Source organism: Rhinolophus ferrumequinum, chromosome 21 (assembly GCF_004115265.2).
Source record: "Rhinolophus ferrumequinum isolate MPI-CBG mRhiFer1 chromosome 21, mRhiFer1_v1.p, whole genome shotgun sequence".
NCBI lineage: Eukaryota > Metazoa > Chordata > Mammalia > Chiroptera > Rhinolophidae > Rhinolophus > Rhinolophus ferrumequinum.
Window position 1 is genome coordinate 17148703 of NC_046304.1, and position 21563 is coordinate 17170265.

The following is a 21563-nucleotide window of genomic DNA, read 5'->3' on the forward strand; positions in this document are numbered from 1 at the left end:
TCCTGGAAACGCACATCTGGATGCAGCTGGAAGAGTTAAATATTTAGATTGGTGGTCTTCCCTAGACTACTGAGAACACAAATGTCCATACCACCGGGCTGAGTTGTGTGCAAATGTATGGGCTTTGCGTTTTTTTATTAACATTTTTCTCACGTGGTTTACATCAATTTATAATAATCTACATAAGTTGAAACAGAACAGACAAAAAAATATATCCTTACCCACTTATTAAAGTCAAATATTAATGAAGGGTCCCATCCTACCTGTATCAGCAAAAACCGGCAGCCCACAGCCATTGCCAGCAAGGCTTCCTGTAGCCTGTGTGCTGGGCCCCTGTTGGCACAGCCTTTCCTGCTGGGCACAGTGGCTGGGCTTCTGGGCCGCACAGTCCCTGTCTCAGGAGAACCCATGGGCTATTTCCTGGGTGCAGCTTAGTCCAGCTCTGGTACCCGCCCCTCCCCACTCTGGGGGTGGAATTTATAAATATTCTGAGCTTTTTGCATTGATCAGCCCTTCTAGCCTTCCTCCTGTTCTCACACTGCCTAAGCAATTCTGGGGGCTACAGTAGTTACCTGATGCTGAAAAGCAAACATCCCTTGTTTGGGGGAGGTGGGAGGCACCCGCGTTTGGCTGTAACTAGCCCTAGCTGGGCCTCCAGTTCATTACCATCAATGGCTTTGGAAGCAAGAGCCTTGCATGCCATATACCACCTCCCGAGTGCCGAGCAGAGACTCCAGGGATGGTCAGACACGGATCAAGTTCTTTCCCCACCTCCTGCCCCAGAGAGCGGGGCTCCTAGCTAAGCTGCTAACTGGCAGCGAGGTGGTCAGTTATTTCCTGCCGCTTGGGCATCTCTTTCCTCCCATGTGCACAGCATGTGTACCGTTCTGCCCAAGATCGGGCACCAGGTGCAAACAAGACCAGAAAGGGGCTTGCCTCTCATCGAGTAAGTGCGCTACAGCTTTAGGCCCAGCAAACCCTTCCTGAACACAGCCCTGAGCTCACGCTCTGGGAGCTGTTCTCTCCAATCCCGAGGGCCTAGAATCTACTCTCTGCCACAGAGGAGAGCTCGGGAGCTTGGGCTACAGCTCAAGCACCTGCAGCCCGGGAGTGTCTGCCTTTCTAAGCTAACCGCCATAGGCAGCTACTGCTCACATGGGAAGAAACAAGTATTTGGGGACATGTCTCCTTTCTAGTACCGAGCAATGGGCCTCAAAGTTGGGAATGGAACCTGCTGATCCCTGACTCTGGAGCAGAGTGTCAACAATGAGGGCCCTCAGCAAACCCCAGTCCCACGAGAGGCAGGTGCCTGTGACTCCTCATCCTTCCCTAACTTGTCGAGTTTCCTAGCATTCACCCGGGAGGCCGCATCTGGAAGCCAGGGGCGGGGACGTGGCACCATGATGGCTGGCTACTGCTGGCCTATGCCTGCCTTTCCGCGGCCCGGAGCACACGTGGCTGTGGGGGCTGCCCCGTGGCAGTGCTGGGCTGTGGAGAATGTGTGGGGAAACTAAGGCAAAGGTACCACAAGGTACGAGAGGTGCCAGGACGGGCTAGCCTCTTGGATGGAGCCTGCCTGTGTCTGGACACTGCTTCCACCATAGTTGCCTTCCTAGAGGCCTGGCTCCACTGGAAAAGCCACTGCAAGTCCTTGCTGTTGACAGTCTCTGCCCCTAACTCAGGACACCCAGTGCTGCATGGCACTCCTCTGAATGTTCAAAGGGTCTTGTTTCCTCAGCGGCCGCCTCTCCGCCTCCCGATTCTTTCCTGGCCCTCTCGCTATCTCGATAGGTCACTTGAGAGTCTTCACACTCAAAGGAAATAGACCACCAGGGGAAAAGGAACTGAAAAGCAGTAGAAGAAACAGTCAAGATGCCTCATTGGTGGGCAGGAGACAGAACAGATAAACCCCAGAAAGGGTGATTCGCAGGTGGAAAAATTCCAGAAATCTGCTCTCCAGCTCTGTGCTAAGCTGAGGATTAGACAGTCTGTCTCCTTGTCCAACATTTGCACAGGCAGCAAGGCAAAGCAGGTGTGCTTCCACAGGTGGAGGGCAAGGAGAGGGCCAGGGGACAGCACGCGGCAGCGTCTGATGGGCCACTGCGGCCGCCGCCACCCAGGGCCACCGCAGAACGCTCAAGGTGATGGAGCGAAAACCAAGGCTGCACATGCATGCGGGCAGGCTGGGAGGGAGCAGAGGGTGAAGAAAACCAAGGGGAGGCTGCCAAGAGACTGAAATCTGGGAGCAGGGCCAGAGAGGATAAGCTGGCAGCAGTTACAGAGCGCCAAATAAAAGCCCTTGGACTGGACTCAGGAGGAAAGAAAGTGTTGGAGGAAATGAAAGAACAAAGCAGGCCGTCTGTGTGCCCATACCGGATTGGTCACTACCTTTTCTGCATGACAAATAGACATAAAACAAATCCTGAACAGCACAGAGCATTAGACACAACTAGAGGTACAGAGGGCAGGAGCCCGGGGTGTGGCGGTGAGGCTGGGGGCTGGGTCGGCTGGCTTTGTACAAGGTGGCACAAAAGATGCACGTATTCCAGTTCTTGGAAATCTACGGCCCTTGGAGTCTGGAGTGCTGGGTTTGGGAGTTTTCTATTGTAGTCTTTCAAGTCTGTGTTGGGTCCCTTGGCTGGAGAGGCGCGGGCCACCCCCCACAGCTGCTCCCACCTGGGGCTACACGTCGGTGGAGAAGTACAGTGTATTCCGCTTCAGTTCTGCGAAGGAAATGGGGGGGTGCTGCAGGTAGTAGAGAAGAACCTGGACCTGTGGGGAGACACGGGAGACTGAGGCAGGGTCCTTGTTCTCATGGCCCTCCTCTGATCAGCTGAGAAGAAATGGTTCCTGGGCTGGGGTCACCGGCTCTGGCCACTTCCCTTTCCTTGGTAGCCCAGGTGTATCTGCCCATTTACAGCAGTAGAGGGCGCTGAAGGGCAGAGGGTGCGGAGCCTGGGGCCGCTGCCCAACCTGTCATAAGCGGCTACCTGCTCCAGGGGTTGGCTTTGGCTTGGCAGCCCTGCCTCAGCCTGGACCCTGCCCTGGGCCTTGTAGGGATCCCAAGGAAGCTTCCTGACCTGCAAGCAATCCTAGAACTTCCATGCATGAGGACAAGGCCCCCGGATGTTTCCTATATCCCGGGACTTCCATTCTGAGACGCAGGCACTCCCAGGATGGCAGCCGGCACCTGGGACAGACATTCTCTGGGACAGACATTCTCTGGGCCCCCAGTCTAGGCTCATACTTGCTGTTTTGGTCTTGGAGGGGCAGGACTTTCCAGAGCCTTGTCTCCGTGGTGACAGCCTATAGACCACGAACCTAGCTGCTCAGGAGGGAAGAGGTGTGGGGCTCTGAGCTGCTCTCTTTGACGCCTAACGGGGTCTTGTCCCACCCCTCCACCAGCCACGGCCGGGCAGTGTGGTGATACCTGGGCCATGACATCATGGGACCAGATGTCTGCAGCCGATGTGAGGTGTGCTTTGCTCTCCACTTCTGAGGGTCTCAGTAACGTGGGGCCAAACACAGTAGCCAGATTGTGAAGGGACATTTTGTTGATGGGCTCCTTCTCAGCAACCCTGAAAGGGAGAAAAAAGTCATTTCTTGGCTGCCACTCGGAGCTCCAGGCTCTTGGTCTTAGGTATAAGAACTAGAACTCCTTCCTCTCCTAAGGGTAGAGACCTCGTGTGTAGGGAGGGGACTAAGCCAAGGGACCAAGTCCCCACCAATGTCCCAGTACATTCCTATAACAGAGTCCCAGGTCCTGGGCCACCCCCTGAACAGATGGTAAACTGCTAGAGCCGAGAGGACACACTCTAACACCTCTGCCTTAGAGACAGTGATGTAACTGGGCCCACAAGTTTCTCAACAATAATTCATACTCCTCACAATCCTTTGGGTAGGTATTATCTCCACTGAACAGATGAAGAAACTAAAGTACAGAGGGATTAAATGCCTGGCCTGAGGTTACACAGCTAACAAGTGGTAGAGCTGGGATGTGGACCCAGGCAGCCTGTCTCCAGAGCCCCTGCTCCTCACTCTGTGCTTCACCCATGATCAGTCAAATTGGTGAGTGGCCCGGAGGAAGTCGGAGTGGGGGGGGGCAGGGGCCACAGGGAGGGAGCTGGAGCGCCGGCAGCAGTTACTAACTAGACCGGACGCTCTGCCCTCTGTGGTGTGATCGGAACAACCCTAGTCTCAGATGGAGCCCAGGGGCTGTTCTTCTACTTTCCAGAAGGATCTGCCACATGGGACCCCAGAGTTGCCTTCCTTTGGATCTTTCTCTGCTTCTCTTGTATCATTGGCCAGATGCTCTGTGGATATTTCCTCTGAGTGAGAGCAGGGGCTGCCATCTGTGGCGGGTGTCCAGCCAGCCCAGTATGACCCAACCCATCAGAGAGGCCTTGGGCCTCCCCAGTCCTCGGACATGTTTCTGGGACTGAGACCCACCCCCCCCCAGCAGCGGCTCTCACCCCACTCCCAAGTTTCCCATCATTCCCACCCTCCAGGCAGGAGTCATGGACGTTCCTGCTGACTGCTTTGGAAACGGGCAGACAAACACTGCCATGCCAGGAGGCAGCTGTGCAGCTGACCCTGCCGCCACACACACACACACACACACACACACACACACACACACACGCATGCACGCACACACCCCCCCCCACCACCACTCCCCCGGCCAGAGGGCCAGATGTGGGAACACACTGTGCCCGGTTCCCAGGGTAGAAAACAATGAATTTTCCCTTCCCGCTCCTCCTCTGTGCGTCCTCCCCACAGTGCTCGCCAAACTATTTGGGAATTGGTTGGAGCTTTGTTCCTGGCCAAACCAGAGGGAAAATGTCTCATAATGGGAAAAACAAGACAGTAGCCCCAGGCGTTTCCAGGTCTCCCCTGGCCCTCCTGAGCCTGGCCTGACAGAGCCATCGCTGCGAGCCTGGGCCGGAGGGCTGGAGCTGAGCTCAGGGAGGACCCAGCAACCCAGTCCTGGGTGGCAGATTTAAGGGACACCCAGGGACTCTTCCTCCCCGACTCATACCCCAGACCAGTCCTGGGCTCAAAAGGGAGTGACAAGGCCACCTTCGGGGCTCGTTTCACTTTGAACTTTGCCACAGGCATCAACGGTAGCAGCTCCTGGTTTGACCCGATATAGAAAGAGCAGGGGAGAAGGTGGGAAGGGCCTCAGTTTAGGATTTGGGAGGATTCTAAGGACACAGCCCTGCTAAGCACAGCGAGTCCCTGCTGGGCTGGGGACTCAGTTTCCCTATTTATCTGTTAGATGAGGTGTGGTCAAGACCAGAGGATTTCAAACTTTTATGACCCATAATAACGAACACGCTTGACATTGTGAAGTACACGTGGGCGTAGGTAACTGAACAGGACACCAGGACATGCATGCATGCCCACAGCCTGCCGTGCACCCTGACGCTGTCTATTCTTTTCATTTAAAATGTGCTAAGTTGACTGACAGACGTGCTGACTATACAGTCCATCTCTAGTCCCTGGCTCTAACCCTGCTTTTCTAAGCATTTTATGGCCAATATTTGAGGTTGCTGTTAGGACCCAAATTGTTCTTAAAACAGAAGAATGTGAGTACAAGCATCTGAAGAGCAAACCCTCACCCTGCTATGGATGGCCCAGCAGAGACCAGCAACCATGAGGAGGTGGGTCCCACAGCAGATGTGTCCTCCCCGGGGTCCCTGCCCTGGGCCACCTGCCCTCACCTTTTCAAGTGTTCCAGCAGGAAGAGGAAGGTGATGAGGTTGGGGTCGGGCAGCGAGCGGAGCAGGTGCATCATGCAGTTTTCCTTGGCAGCAGGGTCTGACAGGGCTGTGGAGAGAAGAGGGGTTCAGGTGGGGCTCGGCTCCAGGGCAGGGAGACCCTAGCCAGTGCCCCCCTGGTCAGGAGTTTGTAGGACCCTAAGGGAGAGGCCAGGCTGCCTGGGGTCAGGGAAGCAGACCCTGCAGGGAAGGGCCAGGTATCTTCCGGAGGGCAGGCTATTAACAGCTGGCTCCTACAGGAGGCGGCACCCACAACCTGTAGCTCAGCCAGGAGGCAGGCTGGTGGGGAGCAGACGCCCTTCCTCCCCTCACTGCATACGCCTTTGCAGCTGGTACCATCCCACATCGCCAGTCGGTAAGGCTCAGTTTAAGACGACGACGGCACTGGCGTGAATGCTTGCTTTCTCCACCTCCAAGGCTGGAGCGCGGCAGTGAGCCGACCTCCGTGGGGCTCCTCGTTCCCTTGGTGGCTGAAGCCCTGATCCGCCCCAGGAGGAGAGGCAGGAGGGATGAGGCCAGGACCAGGTATGGCCCGGGCGGGTGGAGGCCAGAGCCCCGGGGGCCAGGACCCTCAGCTTCCTTCACCGCCATGGCACAGGTGAGAGATGGGAGAGTGCTCCTTCTGGAAGGCTCAGCACCAGCCATCCCAAGTGCACATCGGCTCAAACAGGCTTCTCCCTGGCTCTGGGGTGCCGGCCCCTGACCACCCACCCCAGGGCAGATTTCCCCGGACACCCAGGTTTCCAAGCAAGGAGGTGAATGTCCAAGGAGGAAGCACAGAGGGCAGCCCATAGGACAAGAGGGAAGAGAGGCAGGTGTGAGAGGGTCCGGCCTCTGGCTCAGGGCCCAGCAGGCCATACCTCGCCCCCCGGCCATTCAGCCCCGCGCCCTGGTGCACTGGGCAGATGCACGAGCAAGGGAAGCCAGACTCATGCTGCCCTTCACTCTGCGGGCGAGGAGGCCTCTCAGCCCGCCTGCGGGTCCCCAGAGCCTCACCAATGCCCTCCATGAAGGCAGGGTAAAGTCGGTCTGTGAGGAGGGGCTCGGGCAGCTCCCGGAAGTAGAGCTTGAGGGTGCCGGCGATGGCATTGATGTCCATGTCACTGAGCATCAGCAGGATGTCCTTGTTATCTGCAGAGGAGGTGCGAGGTAAGGGCCACGGGGGCCCAAGCCACCTCTCCCCCACGTAGCCCTCAGCTGGTCGGGTGGCTCTGTCCCATCTGCTACTCATCTACCACCCGCCAGCGGTGCCCCCACCCACTCTGTCTCTGGTCTGGTCTCCCCCAGGCAGGAAGCAGGTAGTGCCCACAGGTGGTCCGTGACTCAGCACCGTGGGGGAGGGCAAGGGGAGCATCAGCTGGAGTTTGGGATCCACATTCACGCCCTCCTTCCAAGTGGAGTCCCCCCTGGCTAAGCCCTTCTCTGGAAGGCACTGTACATTTTTCACACCTAAAATCATGTCCCGACAAAGCCTGAGCTTCCAGGTTGCAGAGAGAAGCTGTGCGTTGACACGTGCCCAGCCCCCTACCCCAGGCTTCCTGATCACCCAGGAGCCCCTTCTCAGCTCCCGTGGAATCAGCACTGCCTGGCCAGTCCTGGTTTCCTGACTACTGGACACGCTGCTGCTGCTGCAGCCTGAACTCGTGAGATGGGAGAAGGAAGACCCAGAAAGATCAAGTCCACTACCGAGGAGTTTGCAGCCCAAGCTAGAGGCGGCAATGCCCCTCCCAAAGGACAGCCAGGGCCCTGGAGACAGCAGAGGGGAGCCCGAGCCAGCCAGCCCGGGCTCCAAGCCTTTCCTGTCCTTGCAGCCCCCAGGTACCCAGGTGCTAGCAAGACAGTCAGGAACTCAGACTCTGGAGTCAGAAAGATCTGAGTTTAAGTCAGGCTGTAAATCTACAAGCTGGGTGATCCTGGGTGAGTGACTTGGCCTCTCAGAGCCTGTTTCCTTATCGGTAGCAATGGATAAGAGACTGGGGATTACATGAGAAAATGCAGGACGAGCCTTTGCTACAGGGACTTGGAAAAGGTGCACCCCAAGCCACTGGATTGTAGTTCACAGACCAGGGCTCCTCTGCCATCGGCTACTCGGGGCCTCTCCACTGAGAAGGCCCTGCCGGTGCCACTGGGCTCTCCTACCACCCCTGCGAGCCTGCTGGAGCAGCCTCTCCCCGCTGCCACGCGGGCTGGGCCTCCCAGACTCACTGGCATCAAAGACGGCCTTCAGCGCCTGGATGTCGGTGGCCACCCCGGATATCCGGTAGATGCCGACCTCCTCGATGCCCCTCTTCTCCACCTCCTCCACGCACTGCCGGACGATGTAGGGCACCTTGGAGCGCTCCCGCCTGGGGTAGGGGGGCGGAAGGGGGAATGTGAGGGAGCGGGGAAGGAGGCCTCCCAAGGATAGCTATGTGGCCCCCTCCCCATGTCCCCTGGCCTTGAAGCGCTCTAGCCTCTGGAATCCGGAGGTAGGGGACAAGGAAAGGGCTGAGAAAGACCAGCCATCCCCCCCCCACACAGCCCACCCAAGACGGGTGTGCTGAGGGACAGCAAAGGACAAAGGTGGGAGGACATTTTGGGAAATAAGCCCAAAGACTGAGGACAGAATGTTCCTTAGAACAGAGGTATCAGATTCAAATGCTGTGGAAAACCAGCAGGTAACCTACACAAGAGGTATGGGTCAGATCCTGGAGACACAGGGATGGTGGTGAGCTGAGGACGCATGCCCTGTCCCAAGGGACAGCCAGCCACCCCTTGGATTCTAGCCTGCCACGGCCAAGTCAAAACGCGGGCCACCGTTGTCATATCTTCTCATTTCTTACGAGAAGCTGATGATCTAGGATTTTCACATGCAATCCCCCGATGTTTCCATGCTGGCTCATTTATTTCTAAAGCAGCGTGTGACACAGGGAATACACCTCTGCAGGCCACGTTTGGCCTCCAAACTGGCCATCATAACTATTGAACTAGAGGGTGACTGATTGGGGGCCAGAAGTGGTCAGGGAGGGCGGGAAGCCAGGGCCTGGCAGGGACCCAAGCCGCGAATGCCAGCACTCGGACACGGGAGGTAGCACCTACTTCGTCACCACGCTGATCTTCACCCCAAAGACGCCAGTCTGCTTTTTGGAGGGGGTCCTCTTCAGGCTCATATCTCGGCTGGTGAACTTCATGGAGAATTCCACTTTGATCTGATTGGGGGTGAGGCAGGGCATGCGTGGCTGAGGAGTGCTCCCCAAACCCAGGGTCCCCCTCCCCAGGACTGCAAACAAGGTCTACCTCTAGCACCCAGGGCTCCCTGAAACATCTGCAGGGTGGGAGTGGGAAGGGTGTAGGCAGAGCAGAGGGGCTGGGCTAAGGGGACAGGGACAGGACAGCACCCTGAGGACATCAGCCAGAGGCCGGGCTGCCCACCCACGGCGCAGACATTTCCCATCTCTCTGGCTCACCCCGTTCATCTCAATCACATCTGTGTGCCAGTTCTTGGTTTCTACAGTCTGTGGATCCAACTGTGGAGAGAAAAAGAAAGAGAACATGAGTGAGAGAGAATGATAGCTCAGAGACTAAGCCAGAGCTCTCTCTGCTGCTCACCAACTGCTCATAAGCTCGCTAAATGGTCAGGAAGACAGAATAGGGGCCTGATGCTCATGTTGAAATCAACCCTTCAGGGTGGCTCCAGTCCCCAGCCTCACCTGCTCTGGCGAGTGAAGAATGCTCTCCACCCCGCCCCACTCTGTGAAGGAGGTAGGGCACACTGTGTAGGTACTTTTGCCCATCACATCTCATTCACTCCTGACCACGCCCCTGTGAGATGGGATTATCACCCATTTCACAGATGCAGAAACTGAGGCTCACAAACAGTAAGCAGCTTACTTGACCACCTGAATTGGAGTCCACAGGAGGGGAGGTAGCCTGTGCTGTGGAGGTGCTGAATGGGAGGCAGTGCAATGTAGAGGTGAAGGGCCCACTCTCGGGTCAGTCTGCTGGGTCTGAACCCCGACTCCATCGCTTCCAGCTGTGTGACCTTGGGAAGTTTTAACCTTGCTCGCTAAGCCTCATTTCATCTGTTCATTTTGCCAGTAACAGAACTCACCCCATTGGATTGTTGTGAAGACTCAGTGAGATAACTTGGGGTAAGTGGCTGTCCCCCAAGAAGCTAACACTCTGCAGGGGTGACCCCTGCCTGGAGGAGGGGCGACAGGGGAGGCTCGCAGGCCTCTCTCACAGGGGACTAGACAGGACTCCGTTTCTCTCACCCAGTGGCCTTCAAACTGTTTTTCCTTGTGCACCCACAAAATAATTTTGAAAAACTATGCACTCCCTGGCACATTTTTAAATCAACATCTGAATATTTCCAAAGCAAGTTTAAATAGTTGCAAGGAATAGAATTTCCAAAATAATGTAAATATTTACATCTTAAAATAAAACTGTTACCTCATTCTTTTAAATGTGTTCCGTGAAATCCAAACACCATAGGGATTTGATACCCACCATCATCCACTTAAAAAAGACATGAACAAGCTCTTCTTTCCCTTGTAGAAACCCTGAATTGCTTCTTTTTCTCCTTGAATTTATGTTTCTATTCTATTTCTACTAAAGAATGTTGTCCTAGTTTGTACCTTTCTAGTTTAAAGGCTTTTATTCCTCACCCTATTCTATTTTGCTTCAACAAAAATGTCTGTATGAAAGGAAATGAAAAATTTTCCGCGACCACAAGGCCCCAAATAGTCAAAACGTATTCTGTTTTAGTTATTACAATGATGAGCAGGACACAATCCAAAAAATTAACCAACATATCACACGTGTTAATAAATATTCAGCAGCCAAGTACCATTCTGGTGGACCTGCATCTCTGAAGGAGACGGGGAGAGCATTTTTCTGTTTGAGCTCATGGATGTGTATGAATATTATTTTTTGCTAGGCTGAAACAGGGCTCAGCATCGATTCTGTTCTTATTTTGGGGGTGTTTCTAAAGATGTAAAGAATGAAACAGCTTGTTCACATAAAGAAGTAGAAGGGGCTGAAAATAGTTTTATTCCAGCAATGTTATGCCATTTTTAACCTCTTTCCTCATTATTTGCCTTAAATTGCATATATACCTAATATCAAAATTTATTCTAAATGATCTCTCAGCTGACTATTTCCATTAGTTTTGCAGAAAACAAAGAACGGGAAAGGATTTGTAACCCAGCCATTAAAATCTTTCACTTTCTACACCAACATGGCCAGCGGCCCCTCTGCTGGCCCCCCAGGAGGTCTCTGCAGAGGAAGAGAAGGGAAGGTGAAAGGTCCTCACAGCAAGACCGCTGTTTGGCAACAACACCCATGGGAGTTGAGGATCTGCAAATGACTCCCTGCAAACTCCCTGCCACGTACCCCTTGGGAAGTCTCTGCACCCCCCAGGGACATGTGCACCACAGTTTGAACACTGCTGCTCCAACAGGCCTCTCATCACAGAGGAAAACGATCCAGGTCAGCCCAGGACAGGCCAGGCCCTGGGGCTTCCTAGAGCCCAAAGTAAGTCCCTCTGGCACCTGCTGTCACACACATAACCAGCTGGGGACAGGGGGCACCCAAGTGCCTGATGGAGTCTGGGGGCTGCATCTGGGCCAGCTTTCGCCCCGGCCCAGCCTTCAGCAGTCAGTTCCCTGCCCAGAGGAGGGACGGAATTGCAAACAGGAGAGGAGCAGAGCAGTGTGGAGAGAATGAAGCACCCCACCATCCCTGCCGCAAGCACACAGGGAAGCGTGTGGGACTCACCAGCCCGCGGCTGCTCAGGCTCTCTTTGCCAGAAGGCCTGGGGCCAAGTGTCCTACTGGGTCCCCAAGGAAGCCCCGACGTTGGCCTCACTTTCCTGAAGCCTCCCCCCACAAACTGCTTTTTGTCCCAAGCCCTCACTGGACCCTCATCCCATCCAGAATGCGGGGTCTTCGTCACAGGGCCTGGGTCTGTCCCCAACCCTGTCCTCCAGCAGTGGCCACCTGAGTTGGAAGATCTCATTTGCTCAAGGGAGGCAAATGCCACCCTTGGGACAGACGTTCTGAAGTGACCACCCCCCACATTTTCCCTACAGTATTCTCCTAAGTCCTTTTTCCTTTTCTTGTTTTCACTTACAGTTGACACTCAATATTGTTTATATTAGTTTCATGTGCGCAGCATAGTGGTTAGCTATTTATATACTTTACAAAGTGACACCCCCGATGAGTCTAACACCCACCTGGCACTAGACATAGTTATTACAATATTATTGACTATATTCCCCATATTGGACTTTACATCCTCATGACTATTTTGTAGCCACCAATCGGTACTTCTTAATCCCCTCCCTTTTTTCACCCAGCATCCCAAGTCCCCTCGTGTGACCACCCCTTTTAATGCACGCCCCTCTCTGAATCAGCGTAAACCTCAGGTGAATTCCATGGTCCTGGCCCCTGGCCAGACTGACCCCCTGCCACTCCCCCACCCCAGCCTCCCCTGACCTGCCATGGACTCAGCCTGAGTGAGGAGAGTGTGGCGATTGAGTCAGACTGATCTGGGTCCAAATGTTCGCTCTTCCACTCAACTGTGTGAATTGGGGCAAGGCACTTAACCTCCTTGAATCTCAGTTTCCTTGTGGGGGTGTCCACACCTCCCTCAGAGGGTTGTTACGGAAAATAGTAACATGAAATGACCTACTAGGAGCATCCCCTCTAAGTCTGGCACTATTACCGACCTTTTATATTACAGCACCTCAATTAATCATCATTACAAGCCTGTGAGGTGTAAGCCTTTCTAGCTGCTCCCATTTTACAGATGAGGACACTGAGCCTTAAAGAGAACGAGGAACTTGCCCAGTGCCACACGTCAAGGAAATGAGAGCTGGGGGACAAAAATCAAGTCTCCCTGACTCACCTGCTCTGCTAAACCTGCAAGATGATATGTAAAGCACCTGGCCTGGTGTCTGCACCTTTCAGTAACAATGGTGAATGCCGTTACCATTATTTACATAGAAAGGAGACATCAGGGCTCCTGGTGCGTGCTTTGGCACCATGGGCAGACCTGGGTGCTGGCAGGCTGCCGCCAGTACAATCCTTCCATTCCTTCCCTCCCCACTTCTTCTGTTCTAGCAGCTAGGGAGCAGCCCTACATGTTCCTGGGAGCACCTGAGACAGGAAAAGCAATTCCTGATGCTAAGGCCCAGTGCTAGCGAGCCCTGCTTCTTCCAGAAAGCCTTCCTGGCATTATTCGGAATCTTCAGGTCCCCTCTGTCGCTTGCACTAACACCCGTCCCTCTGCAGCCTGCCGGTACCATTTGCTGTTATTTCACATGTTCGAGCCTGTCCGAGGCGGCCCTTTTGAGTTTTACTGGGAGTTCCCACCACGGTCATATTCCTGATCCCCTCTACAGGTGTGCCCTGGTACCCCGAGGGCCTGCCCAGCCCCTGGGCTCTCGACAACGAAGCTCTGTCTCCCAGGAGGCCAGCAGTCTCCAGAAACAAAGTCTATTTCAGGATGTCACTTAAATACAGAGAAGGGAGGGTGAGGAGTGGAGAGGGACATGGCACATTTTCCAGAGAAATCATGCTGCCTGAATTGCTGTGGCTATTTATAACCCCTGGGAAATGTGGACGCTGCTATTTCCTGATTAGATTAGTGCTACGGGCAGAGGAGCCAGCCCCTGGGATGGCAGGGGATGGGGACACCTGACCGTTCTCACCCTCTAGTCCCAGCAGATAGGGGCCAACCACCGGTCCTGCAGAGACCTCCAGAGGGCCCCTCCTTCACCTTACAGGTAATACACACACACACAGTGGGACTGGAGACAGAAATGGACCACAGAACATACTGAATGAGTGGGCCATACACAGCCCCTGGGAGCAGCTCAGTCATGTCCTTCTGCCTTTGCGTTTGGACTTGGTCAGATCACAACTGCATATGCAGACCTCTTTCTCCCAAGGAGAATCAGCAGACCTGAGAGAACCACCAGGCTCCTTGCAACAAAATCCTGGTCCCCACCTAAGGAGACTGTAGATTCTCAGGGAGGGTCTGGCAGGTGGTTGGGGAGGCCTTCTCCCCTGGCTGGGCCTCAGCGGCCTCATGTTTAGGACAGAAAGCACCCCCGTGGTCTTGCAGGGGAGGCTGAGAGGATTTGAGGATCTGAGGCCAGGGGAGGATGCTGCGTGCCCAGCTGAGCGTCCTCCAGACAGTGGCTATCACCCCATGTTGGGAATATCCTCAGGGGTCTCCTCTGACAGGTCTAAGCCCCTCCCCTCAGCCCGCTGCTCACCAGCCAGGAGCAGGTGAGCTGAACACTTCCCTTCCCTCTGGCTTCAGGGCTGTTCATGGCCACCTCCCAGTGCTTGGGATTTCGGAGGTACCTGCGAGTCTGGGGTCCCTATCCTGCTTCCCCTAAAGGTGACAGAGCGCACATTCAAACCTAGGTCCTTCTAATGGTGGGTGAGTCTTCCCACGATACCACATGCCCTCAACCACCCAGCTTGCCCAGTCTTCTGGTGACTTCCGCTGCCACTCCTCCACCCCACCATCACACGGGCTATTTCAATGTACAATAGGGGCCTATGGTGGCCCCGTCTATGGGCAGTGGGGATGACCAGTCAGAACCAGAACTAAGGACCAGTAGAGGGGCAGGTACAGGCCCAGAACAGCCATTCATGGGACATAGTGACGAGCACCACTGAGTATTCACCAGGGTCCCAGGGGCTCCCAGGCCTCCGCTTCCCTCTCCTCAGCCCCCCGATGTGGAACCCCTTCCCTCAGACCCTCGCTCTGGCATTTCCACAGCACACGCCCCAGAGGGCCCGAGCAGCACACCTCCCCGGCACAGCCTGTTTGACCCCCTGTCCCTCTCGGGGACCCACCTCTGCCCTTTCTTTCACTCCGGCACTGCTTTGCCCTTGGCTCTCTGAGCCTGGGTCTGGCATCCTGGGCCTGTCCTGTGGGGACGTGGACATCCCCTGAAGCCCAGAGCCGTTTCTAGGGCTCATAAAACCTAAGTGCGTCTTAACAACAAGGGCAGTCAATCCAGTCCACTGAAGCTGTCACCCTAAGAGGTGAGCGGGGTACTGAATGGAAGGTGGAGCTGTGTGGCCGTGTTTCTGGGGATACCTGCCAGAGGCTGAGTGCTGGGCTGTGACCAGTCCCTGAGCCAGGTGTCTGGTCTGACTTGGGAGGGGGAGTAGGAGGGTGGGGGTCCACTTCCTGTGGCTCCCAGGCCAGTGGCCACCGTGGCGATCCTGCCCTTCCCCAAGTGCATCCACGTGCTCTGGGCTGGGTTCCCTTGGGATACCAAAGCCAGCCTGTCATTGGGACAGACCACAGGCGTGAGAGGCATGGGAGGGCTGGCAATGGGGGGAACAGAGAGCTGCCAAGGCCTGCCTCTCCTCCCTCTTGGGGAGGGTACTGGAGGATTCTGTCAACGTGGCCACTCGGAGAGAAACTCAGAGAGGCAGGGCGGAGTGGGAGGGGGACACCAGGGCCTATTATCCCGGCTTCCCGCTCAGCAACTGGGTCAAGGGAGACCTGGGTCAGGCTCAGTAAACTCAGCCATCTTCCCAGAACCCGTTCCCCCCCAGGCCGATCTAGCTCTGCCCTCCAGCCCTCACCTGCAGGCACCCACTCCCAGGCCAGCACAGACAGGCTTCTGGAAGGCACCAGGATGAGGCCACTTCGCCTCCACTTGCCTTCCCCTCCCCCTCCCCAGAACTTTGAAGTTCCCAGAGGCCCACATATGGAAAGGGTTTAGCAGCTCTGAATGAGGCTTTGATTGAAGTCAGGTTAACCTTAGCACCACCGACCTGCCTTTCGCAGTGCTCCACATTCCAGCGGCTCAGCCTGCCCGGTGGCTGCCACACTTTCAGCCCCCTGGCCCAGGCACAGCGGTACCCTGAACTCAAAACCGGGCTGCTTTGGGAGGCCCTCAAAGCTGGGCATGTCTCTCCCAGAGCCCCGCGGCCGACCCTGTCTCCTCTGAGCTGGCCCACCCACCACTGCCTTCCCTCTGCACAGACTGCAGACGTCACCCCAGAACCAGGCCTCACACTAACAGCCAGGACGTTGTCCCACCCCAGCTCAGGGCCAGGCTGGGGGCAGCAAATAACAAGGGCAGGGTCACTCGAGAAAAGGAACTGGTCAGGGTCAAAGCAACACAGAGGCAGCCCCCATAGCCCGGTCCCCGAAGGGAGGGGCCACTTTAGAGGTCAAAGTCCAAGGTGAGAGGCTACTTGAGGTCCTGACGGAAGTTTCATGCTCGCTACCATGGATAGGCCAAGGGCCCTTTGGACCATGGGCTCAGCAGCTTCCCTCTGCACTTGGAGTAGTTTGGTAAAAATTACAGAAGTCCTTCTATGAAGCTGACTTCATCCTCCCTTTCCTGGCCAGGAAGGCGACCAGGGCATAGAGCCTTTGAATGAGAATGAGAGGCACCAGCAAGTCCACTGCCTGTGCCTACTGAGGGGCCGCCCAGGGGACTCTTCCCTGCGCCCCACCTGCCACGTGTCTCACCTTCACCAGACATCAAAAATAATCGCCTATTTCTACACACAGCGTGCTGGCTGGGTACCACACACAACAAGCCTATGGACAACTGGGAAACAGCCACAGGCCCCGAGTGGGCGCTGGGCCTCCTCCTTGGCGGGTGGCATGATGGCTAAGATCCAAGCTGCCTGGGTTTGAGTGCTGGGTCCTGCACTCAGCCACTCATGAGACCGGATCTGTAGCACTCCCTGTGCCTCAGTTTCCTCGTATGTAAAACAAGTGGGTAATAACAGCAGTTCGCAGGTTATCACCCTAACTCACATCAAGGGCTGAGAACGATGCCTGGTACTCAGCCTGTGCTCAGAGGGTGTCAGCATCACGAAAACTGGGTGTAAACTCCCACGGCACTTAGCTTGAAAGCCTGTGAGCCCCTATGCAATCTGGCCACTGCCCACTCCGTCTGAGATAAACTACACTCTCTGCGTGGCCTCTAGAGTCTCTCTCTGAACACACCATGGTCGCCCGGCAACAGGCTTTGCACCTTGTTAGTTCCTCTGCCTGGAATGCACTGCCCTGGATCTTTCAAGGAACCTTCTTGTCATTTACATCGAGGTTCAAAATTCTCTCTCCAAGCTAGGTCTCTCCCTCCCTGTTACTCTCTAATCCATTACCCAGTTTAATTTTCTTTACAGCACTTGTCCAGCCAGGACGAATCTTATTTATTACCTGACTCCTCCGATACACAGAAAGCTCCGTGAGAGCAAGGCTTTCTCTGCCTGGGCCACCTCTGGAGTGCCCAACACATGGAAGGGACCATCAATAGTCAGGGACTGGGGCAGCTGGTTGGCTCAGTTGGTTAGAGTGCAGTGCTCATGACGCTAACATCGCCGGTTTGATTCCCACATGGGCCAGTGAGATGCGCCCTCCATAACTAGATTGAAAACAACGACTTGACTTGGAGCTGATGGGTCCTGGAAAAACACACTGTTCCCCAATATTTCCCAGTTAAAAAAAAAAAAAAAAGCTACCAAATGAACGAATTGGGAGGTCGGGGGAAGGAGAAAATGATGTCTTCCTGCCAGGGCGCCTTCAGGACAGGGGTCGAGAAGGCCCACATTCCTGCTCGCCTCTCTTCTCCCGTGCTCAGTGAATGGCTGGCCTTGGCCCAGGGTCAGACCTGTGACCTCTCCCTCCAGGACTTTCCCAGCATGTTGCGAGTTTAAGGCTTAGGAATAAAAATCTTGAGACATGGCCAAAATCATCATATGAACTGGATCTAGGGATCATCCTGTTCAGCGCCTTCATTAGACTGATGCCAGAGAATCAGACAGGTGAAGACATTTGTCCAAGGTCACACAGCAAGTTAAGACAATAGACTGGGAAAAACGAGGCCTCTTGACTCCCACCAGCCTGGTGCATCTTGTGCCACACCAGCCTGCGGGGTGGGAGTTCTCCAAGGAGGAGGCCAGGGCACAGAGGAGGCATTCTGGCATCTGATGGGAAGCGGAGTTGTGGCTGTGGCTGCTCGGCTGTGCCCCCTGGAGGTGCCGACCCTGGCTGGGGTCACTGTCCAGGACAGAGATAGTTCCAGCTTCTGGCTCAGGAGTAAGTGCCACTTTCTCAGCCAAAACACCACAGGGCTCAGGCAGCTTTGGCCTTTCAGGAACCACCTTGGTTGGCAGACTCAGTTCCCCCTGGTCCAGGGCCATCCAAAAGCTGTGGCACCAAGCCCAGCATGGCTGACTGGCCAAGCCACCTGTGGATCACAGAGACGGTGGGGAGGGCCAGTGCCTTTTCTAACCTCTCCAGATGCCGAGAAACAACACTTGCCAAGTTCACTTAGGGCAGTGGTTCTCACCTTGGGGTCCGTGATCCTCTCTGAAGTATCATACAATTTATGTGTCTGGGCGGCCCCATCATCTTCATCAGATTCTCAGAGTCAAAGACTCCTGCTCTGTGGAATCACACAGGCCTCTCAGGAATCAGCTTAGTGGAGAAGCCTGGGGTGAGGAGGCCACCCCAGGAGTAAGGTACTCTCACTCTAGGGAGGTAGCAAGTGGCTGCGAGAAGCACAGTGGCTGCAGCAAGGCAGGGAGGTCATTCCATTTCCCCTGCCAACACTCCAGCCGGCCTAGTCACAATCCTGACCCACACAGAGGTCCTGGAGGACACGGGCAGAGTACAAGGGTCTCCAGCCTGAGGGGAAGGTCCCTTTCTACTGTCCCTTTCCTACAGCTGCGGGATCACTATAGGAGTGTGGGTGGGAGTGTGCATAGTATAGGGAAGGGATGCAGGTCACTTCCCTTTAGCAAATAAGGTGGAGGGGGGGTGGGGTGGGAGAAGGGGGCGGGGCCGAGCAGTGGGCAGCCGGGGCAGGATAGATGTCTGTTGCATAAGGTTTCAAGATTTTTCTTGATGCCCTGAGCCAGATCATAAAATAAAGTAAATGAGGCCCAAATATATTTATATCTTACACCCTAGTACCTGTGCCCTCAACAGCCCGTGAATGCCTGAGTGAGCCTTGGGGATGTACACGTGGTGTACATACCTGGTGTTATCTGTTAGGAAGAACTGTCCATCTAAAAGGGACAGAAAGTGACCTTCCTGAGCCCTAATGCTCCCCAGACAAGTGGCCCAAAGGGAGCCCCCGTCCTGTCCTTCCCCAGGTAACACCTCTGACTGTCCCTGGAAGCAGAGGGGTGCAAACCCCATCACAGAGCAGGTAGACTCACTCAGGTTGAGCAGCAAAGCCCTGAGTTCACCTTGCTGGCCTCCAGCTTCTGGAGAGAAGCTCCTCGGAGGTAGGGAATTCTTAGTCCCCCGTGGCAACCCCGGAGACAAGGCCATCAGGAGCTATCCTCAACTCTCCCCCACACCCCCAGACCCTGCTAGTTCTGCCTGGCTCCCCCGCTCCAGCTGGCATCTGGCCTGGTCTGGGCTGGGACCTCTTTGCCTTGGCTATGGAGTGACAGTGGGGCCTAGATTGCCCCTTCCCACCCCCAGACAAAGGCTTCTGTCTCAGCCACACTGGGGCCCTCCTAGGCCCTCTATGGCTCCCACAAGTGACCCCATTAAAACCTTTGGACACTTCCGGAGGTGGGGCTTGGGATTCCTCTTTCAGGCCCTTTCCCTCTAAAGTGCAACCTAAGGATCTAGAGGCAGGTAGCACGGGAGGAAGGACAGGCACGGAGCCTGGGCTCCTTGAGTGTGATTTGGAGCAAGTGAAAAAGAAGAAGAAAGGCAAAGGAAAGTATCAATGCGAGGATAAAATGCCGAGAGCACTGGCAGGACCCACAAACCCAGATGCCACGTGTCTCCTCGGCTAAACGCTTGCACAACAAACCAACAGCCAAATGAGAGGCCAGAAGGAGGCTTCAGCCCCAGAACTCTCGTTGGGAACAAGAGCAACCCCAACCCCGCTCCTCTGGGACCCAAAGGAGAGCCCACGAGTGGTCCCTGCCTCCCTTCTTCCAGCACCTGCAGACTCCTGGGGCCAGCGGCCCTTCAGGTGAACACTGGGACTTTTCCACCTCAACTGATTCTTTGGCCCCAGCACAGCGTCCCCAGAGGAGACAACCCACCTCCGCCCCACCCCTCTGGCCTTTAATGAATCTTTAGTTAAATGGGAACAGGAGGGCCACAGGTGTCTTGGGCAACCACTACATCAAATCCTTAGGGCAAAGTTATGAGGCGACCCCACCCTCTGCCAGGCTGGGGAGGACCTGGCACCATTCCCTCACCCCACCTAAGCTGCTGCCTGATCTAAGCCCCCTTTCCTGGCAATGAGCCTGCTGCAGTACAAAAAAAAATAGGTGAATGCAGCTGGGGAAAGAAGGGGAGTGGTTAGTGGGCCTGGCCCTACAAGCCCGCCTGCTCACCCACCAGCCCGGGCACAGCAAGGCAGAATGTCCCTTTTTCACCAATGCTGTAGACCCTTGTGTCCGTGACACCGACATACTTTGTCACCCGGCAGGGATGAGGAGACTGAATCACCTGCCACACAGAGCAAGCCCAGCGCTCTGGCTAGAGAAGCACCAAGACACACGGAGCCACCAGACACGCCCAGAGGCAAAGTTGGCTGAAGAATTCCTGAAGTGGCTTCTGGATTCTGCCAGTCACAAATACAAAGGGAAAGAGTGCAAGTCTGGGATTTTAGGGCTTAAAAGTTGCCCCGTACCTGCCAAGACACCTCCTCAAAGGGGCAGGTAAAGCGGAAGGGCTCTGGTCAGCTGGCGCTGGGCCAGGAACCTGCTGAGTCAGTTTCTTGCCAACCTTGAGGTTTGGGAATGGATGAGGAGCTTTGAGCTGGTGTCTGCTGGCCTCAGCAGGGGTTGGGAAGGGGGATGGCTCCGTGCTGCCGGGCACAGACAGCTGCCTCAGCACAGAGGGGCTCTGGGAGCAGCTGAGGCCAGCAGGGTTCTGCTAGCCTGGTCCCCAGAGAGGCTGAAGGTGACAGCGACCAATGCAGGACAGCTCAAATTGCTGCCCTGCCCAGCACTTTCGAGGACTGATGTCACCTCTGGGAGGTCAAGTGTGCCCCACTGGCAGGGGATGAGATTAGACCAGGAGTCAGCGGGCCCAGGATCTCTTCCTCTTGGCAGGTGCCAGGAGCCTCTATGTTGGCTGGCAGTGAGGACTTGTGCAAAGGGTGTCCCTCTGAGCCAGAGGAGGGCTTGCAAATCCCTATCAGCCACACAGACTAGCCAAAGCCTCCCTTATTACCACCTTGAAGGATGGGCACAGCTCTGGTGGGCCAGGACAGGCGGCCTGTGACACCTTGCTCGGGCAGTTAATTTGGTCCACAGTTATCAAGCACTTACTGTGCGCTAGGCAGTGGGTCTGGCTCTTCCTTGGATGCCCCATGCCAGGGCCCAAAGCCAACCCCAAGGCAGCCTGCCCAGCTGCAGGACAGTCAGCTTCTATCTCAGATTTTAATCCCCACCCAGGTTCTGGGGCTACAAGCAGGATAGGCAGTCTGCCCTGGCACAGCTTGGTCTGAGCTGCCCGCTGGGTCAGGAAACCCCTGGCACACTGATTGAGTTGCCTGGTGCCTCGCTGGCACTGGGCCAGCAGTCAGCTGGGTGGTCCCTGAAGAAGCAGCCTACAGCCCCCAGACTCAGCAGCACCTCTGCCTCCTTCCAAGCCTGCCCTTTCTCCCTGGTGGGGAATGATGCCACAACCCCAACAAAGAAACCTCACCCAGCCAACGGTATTGCAGTGCCTCTGCCAGTGCCCCTTAGCAAAGATGCACCCAGCAATGTCTACCGGATAGAAGGGGGTCGGGTCTGGGCTGGGCACCGGGGGGCCACTGAG

At 55.6% G+C, this 21563-nt stretch overlaps 1 protein-coding gene across 5 annotated transcripts in view; it reads right to left on the bottom strand.

Moving 5' to 3' along the window:
• Positions 1 to 103: 103 nt before the first annotated feature.
• ABR (ABR activator of RhoGEF and GTPase) overlaps positions 104 to 21563 on the bottom strand; it is a 173381-nt gene continuing 151921 nt past the window's right edge. For 2 of the 5 annotated variants that reach the window (XM_033089012.1, XM_033089016.1), the window contains 7 exons: positions 9227 to 9286; positions 8859 to 8968; positions 7986 to 8125; positions 6777 to 6911; positions 5724 to 5829; positions 3431 to 3578; positions 104 to 2772 (listed from right to left, as the gene is read on the bottom strand). In XM_033089012.1, coding sequence (XP_032944903.1) covers positions 2683 to 2772; positions 3431 to 3578; positions 5724 to 5829; positions 6777 to 6911; positions 7986 to 8125; positions 8859 to 8968; positions 9227 to 9286 — 789 coding nt within the window. In that variant the 3' untranslated portion in view covers positions 104 to 2682. The remainder of the gene's footprint in view (positions 2773 to 3430; positions 3579 to 5723; positions 5830 to 6776; positions 6912 to 7985; positions 8126 to 8858; positions 8969 to 9226; positions 9287 to 21563) is intronic. The other 3 variants (XM_033089015.1, XM_033089013.1, XM_033089014.1) reach the window with 2 other exon arrangements.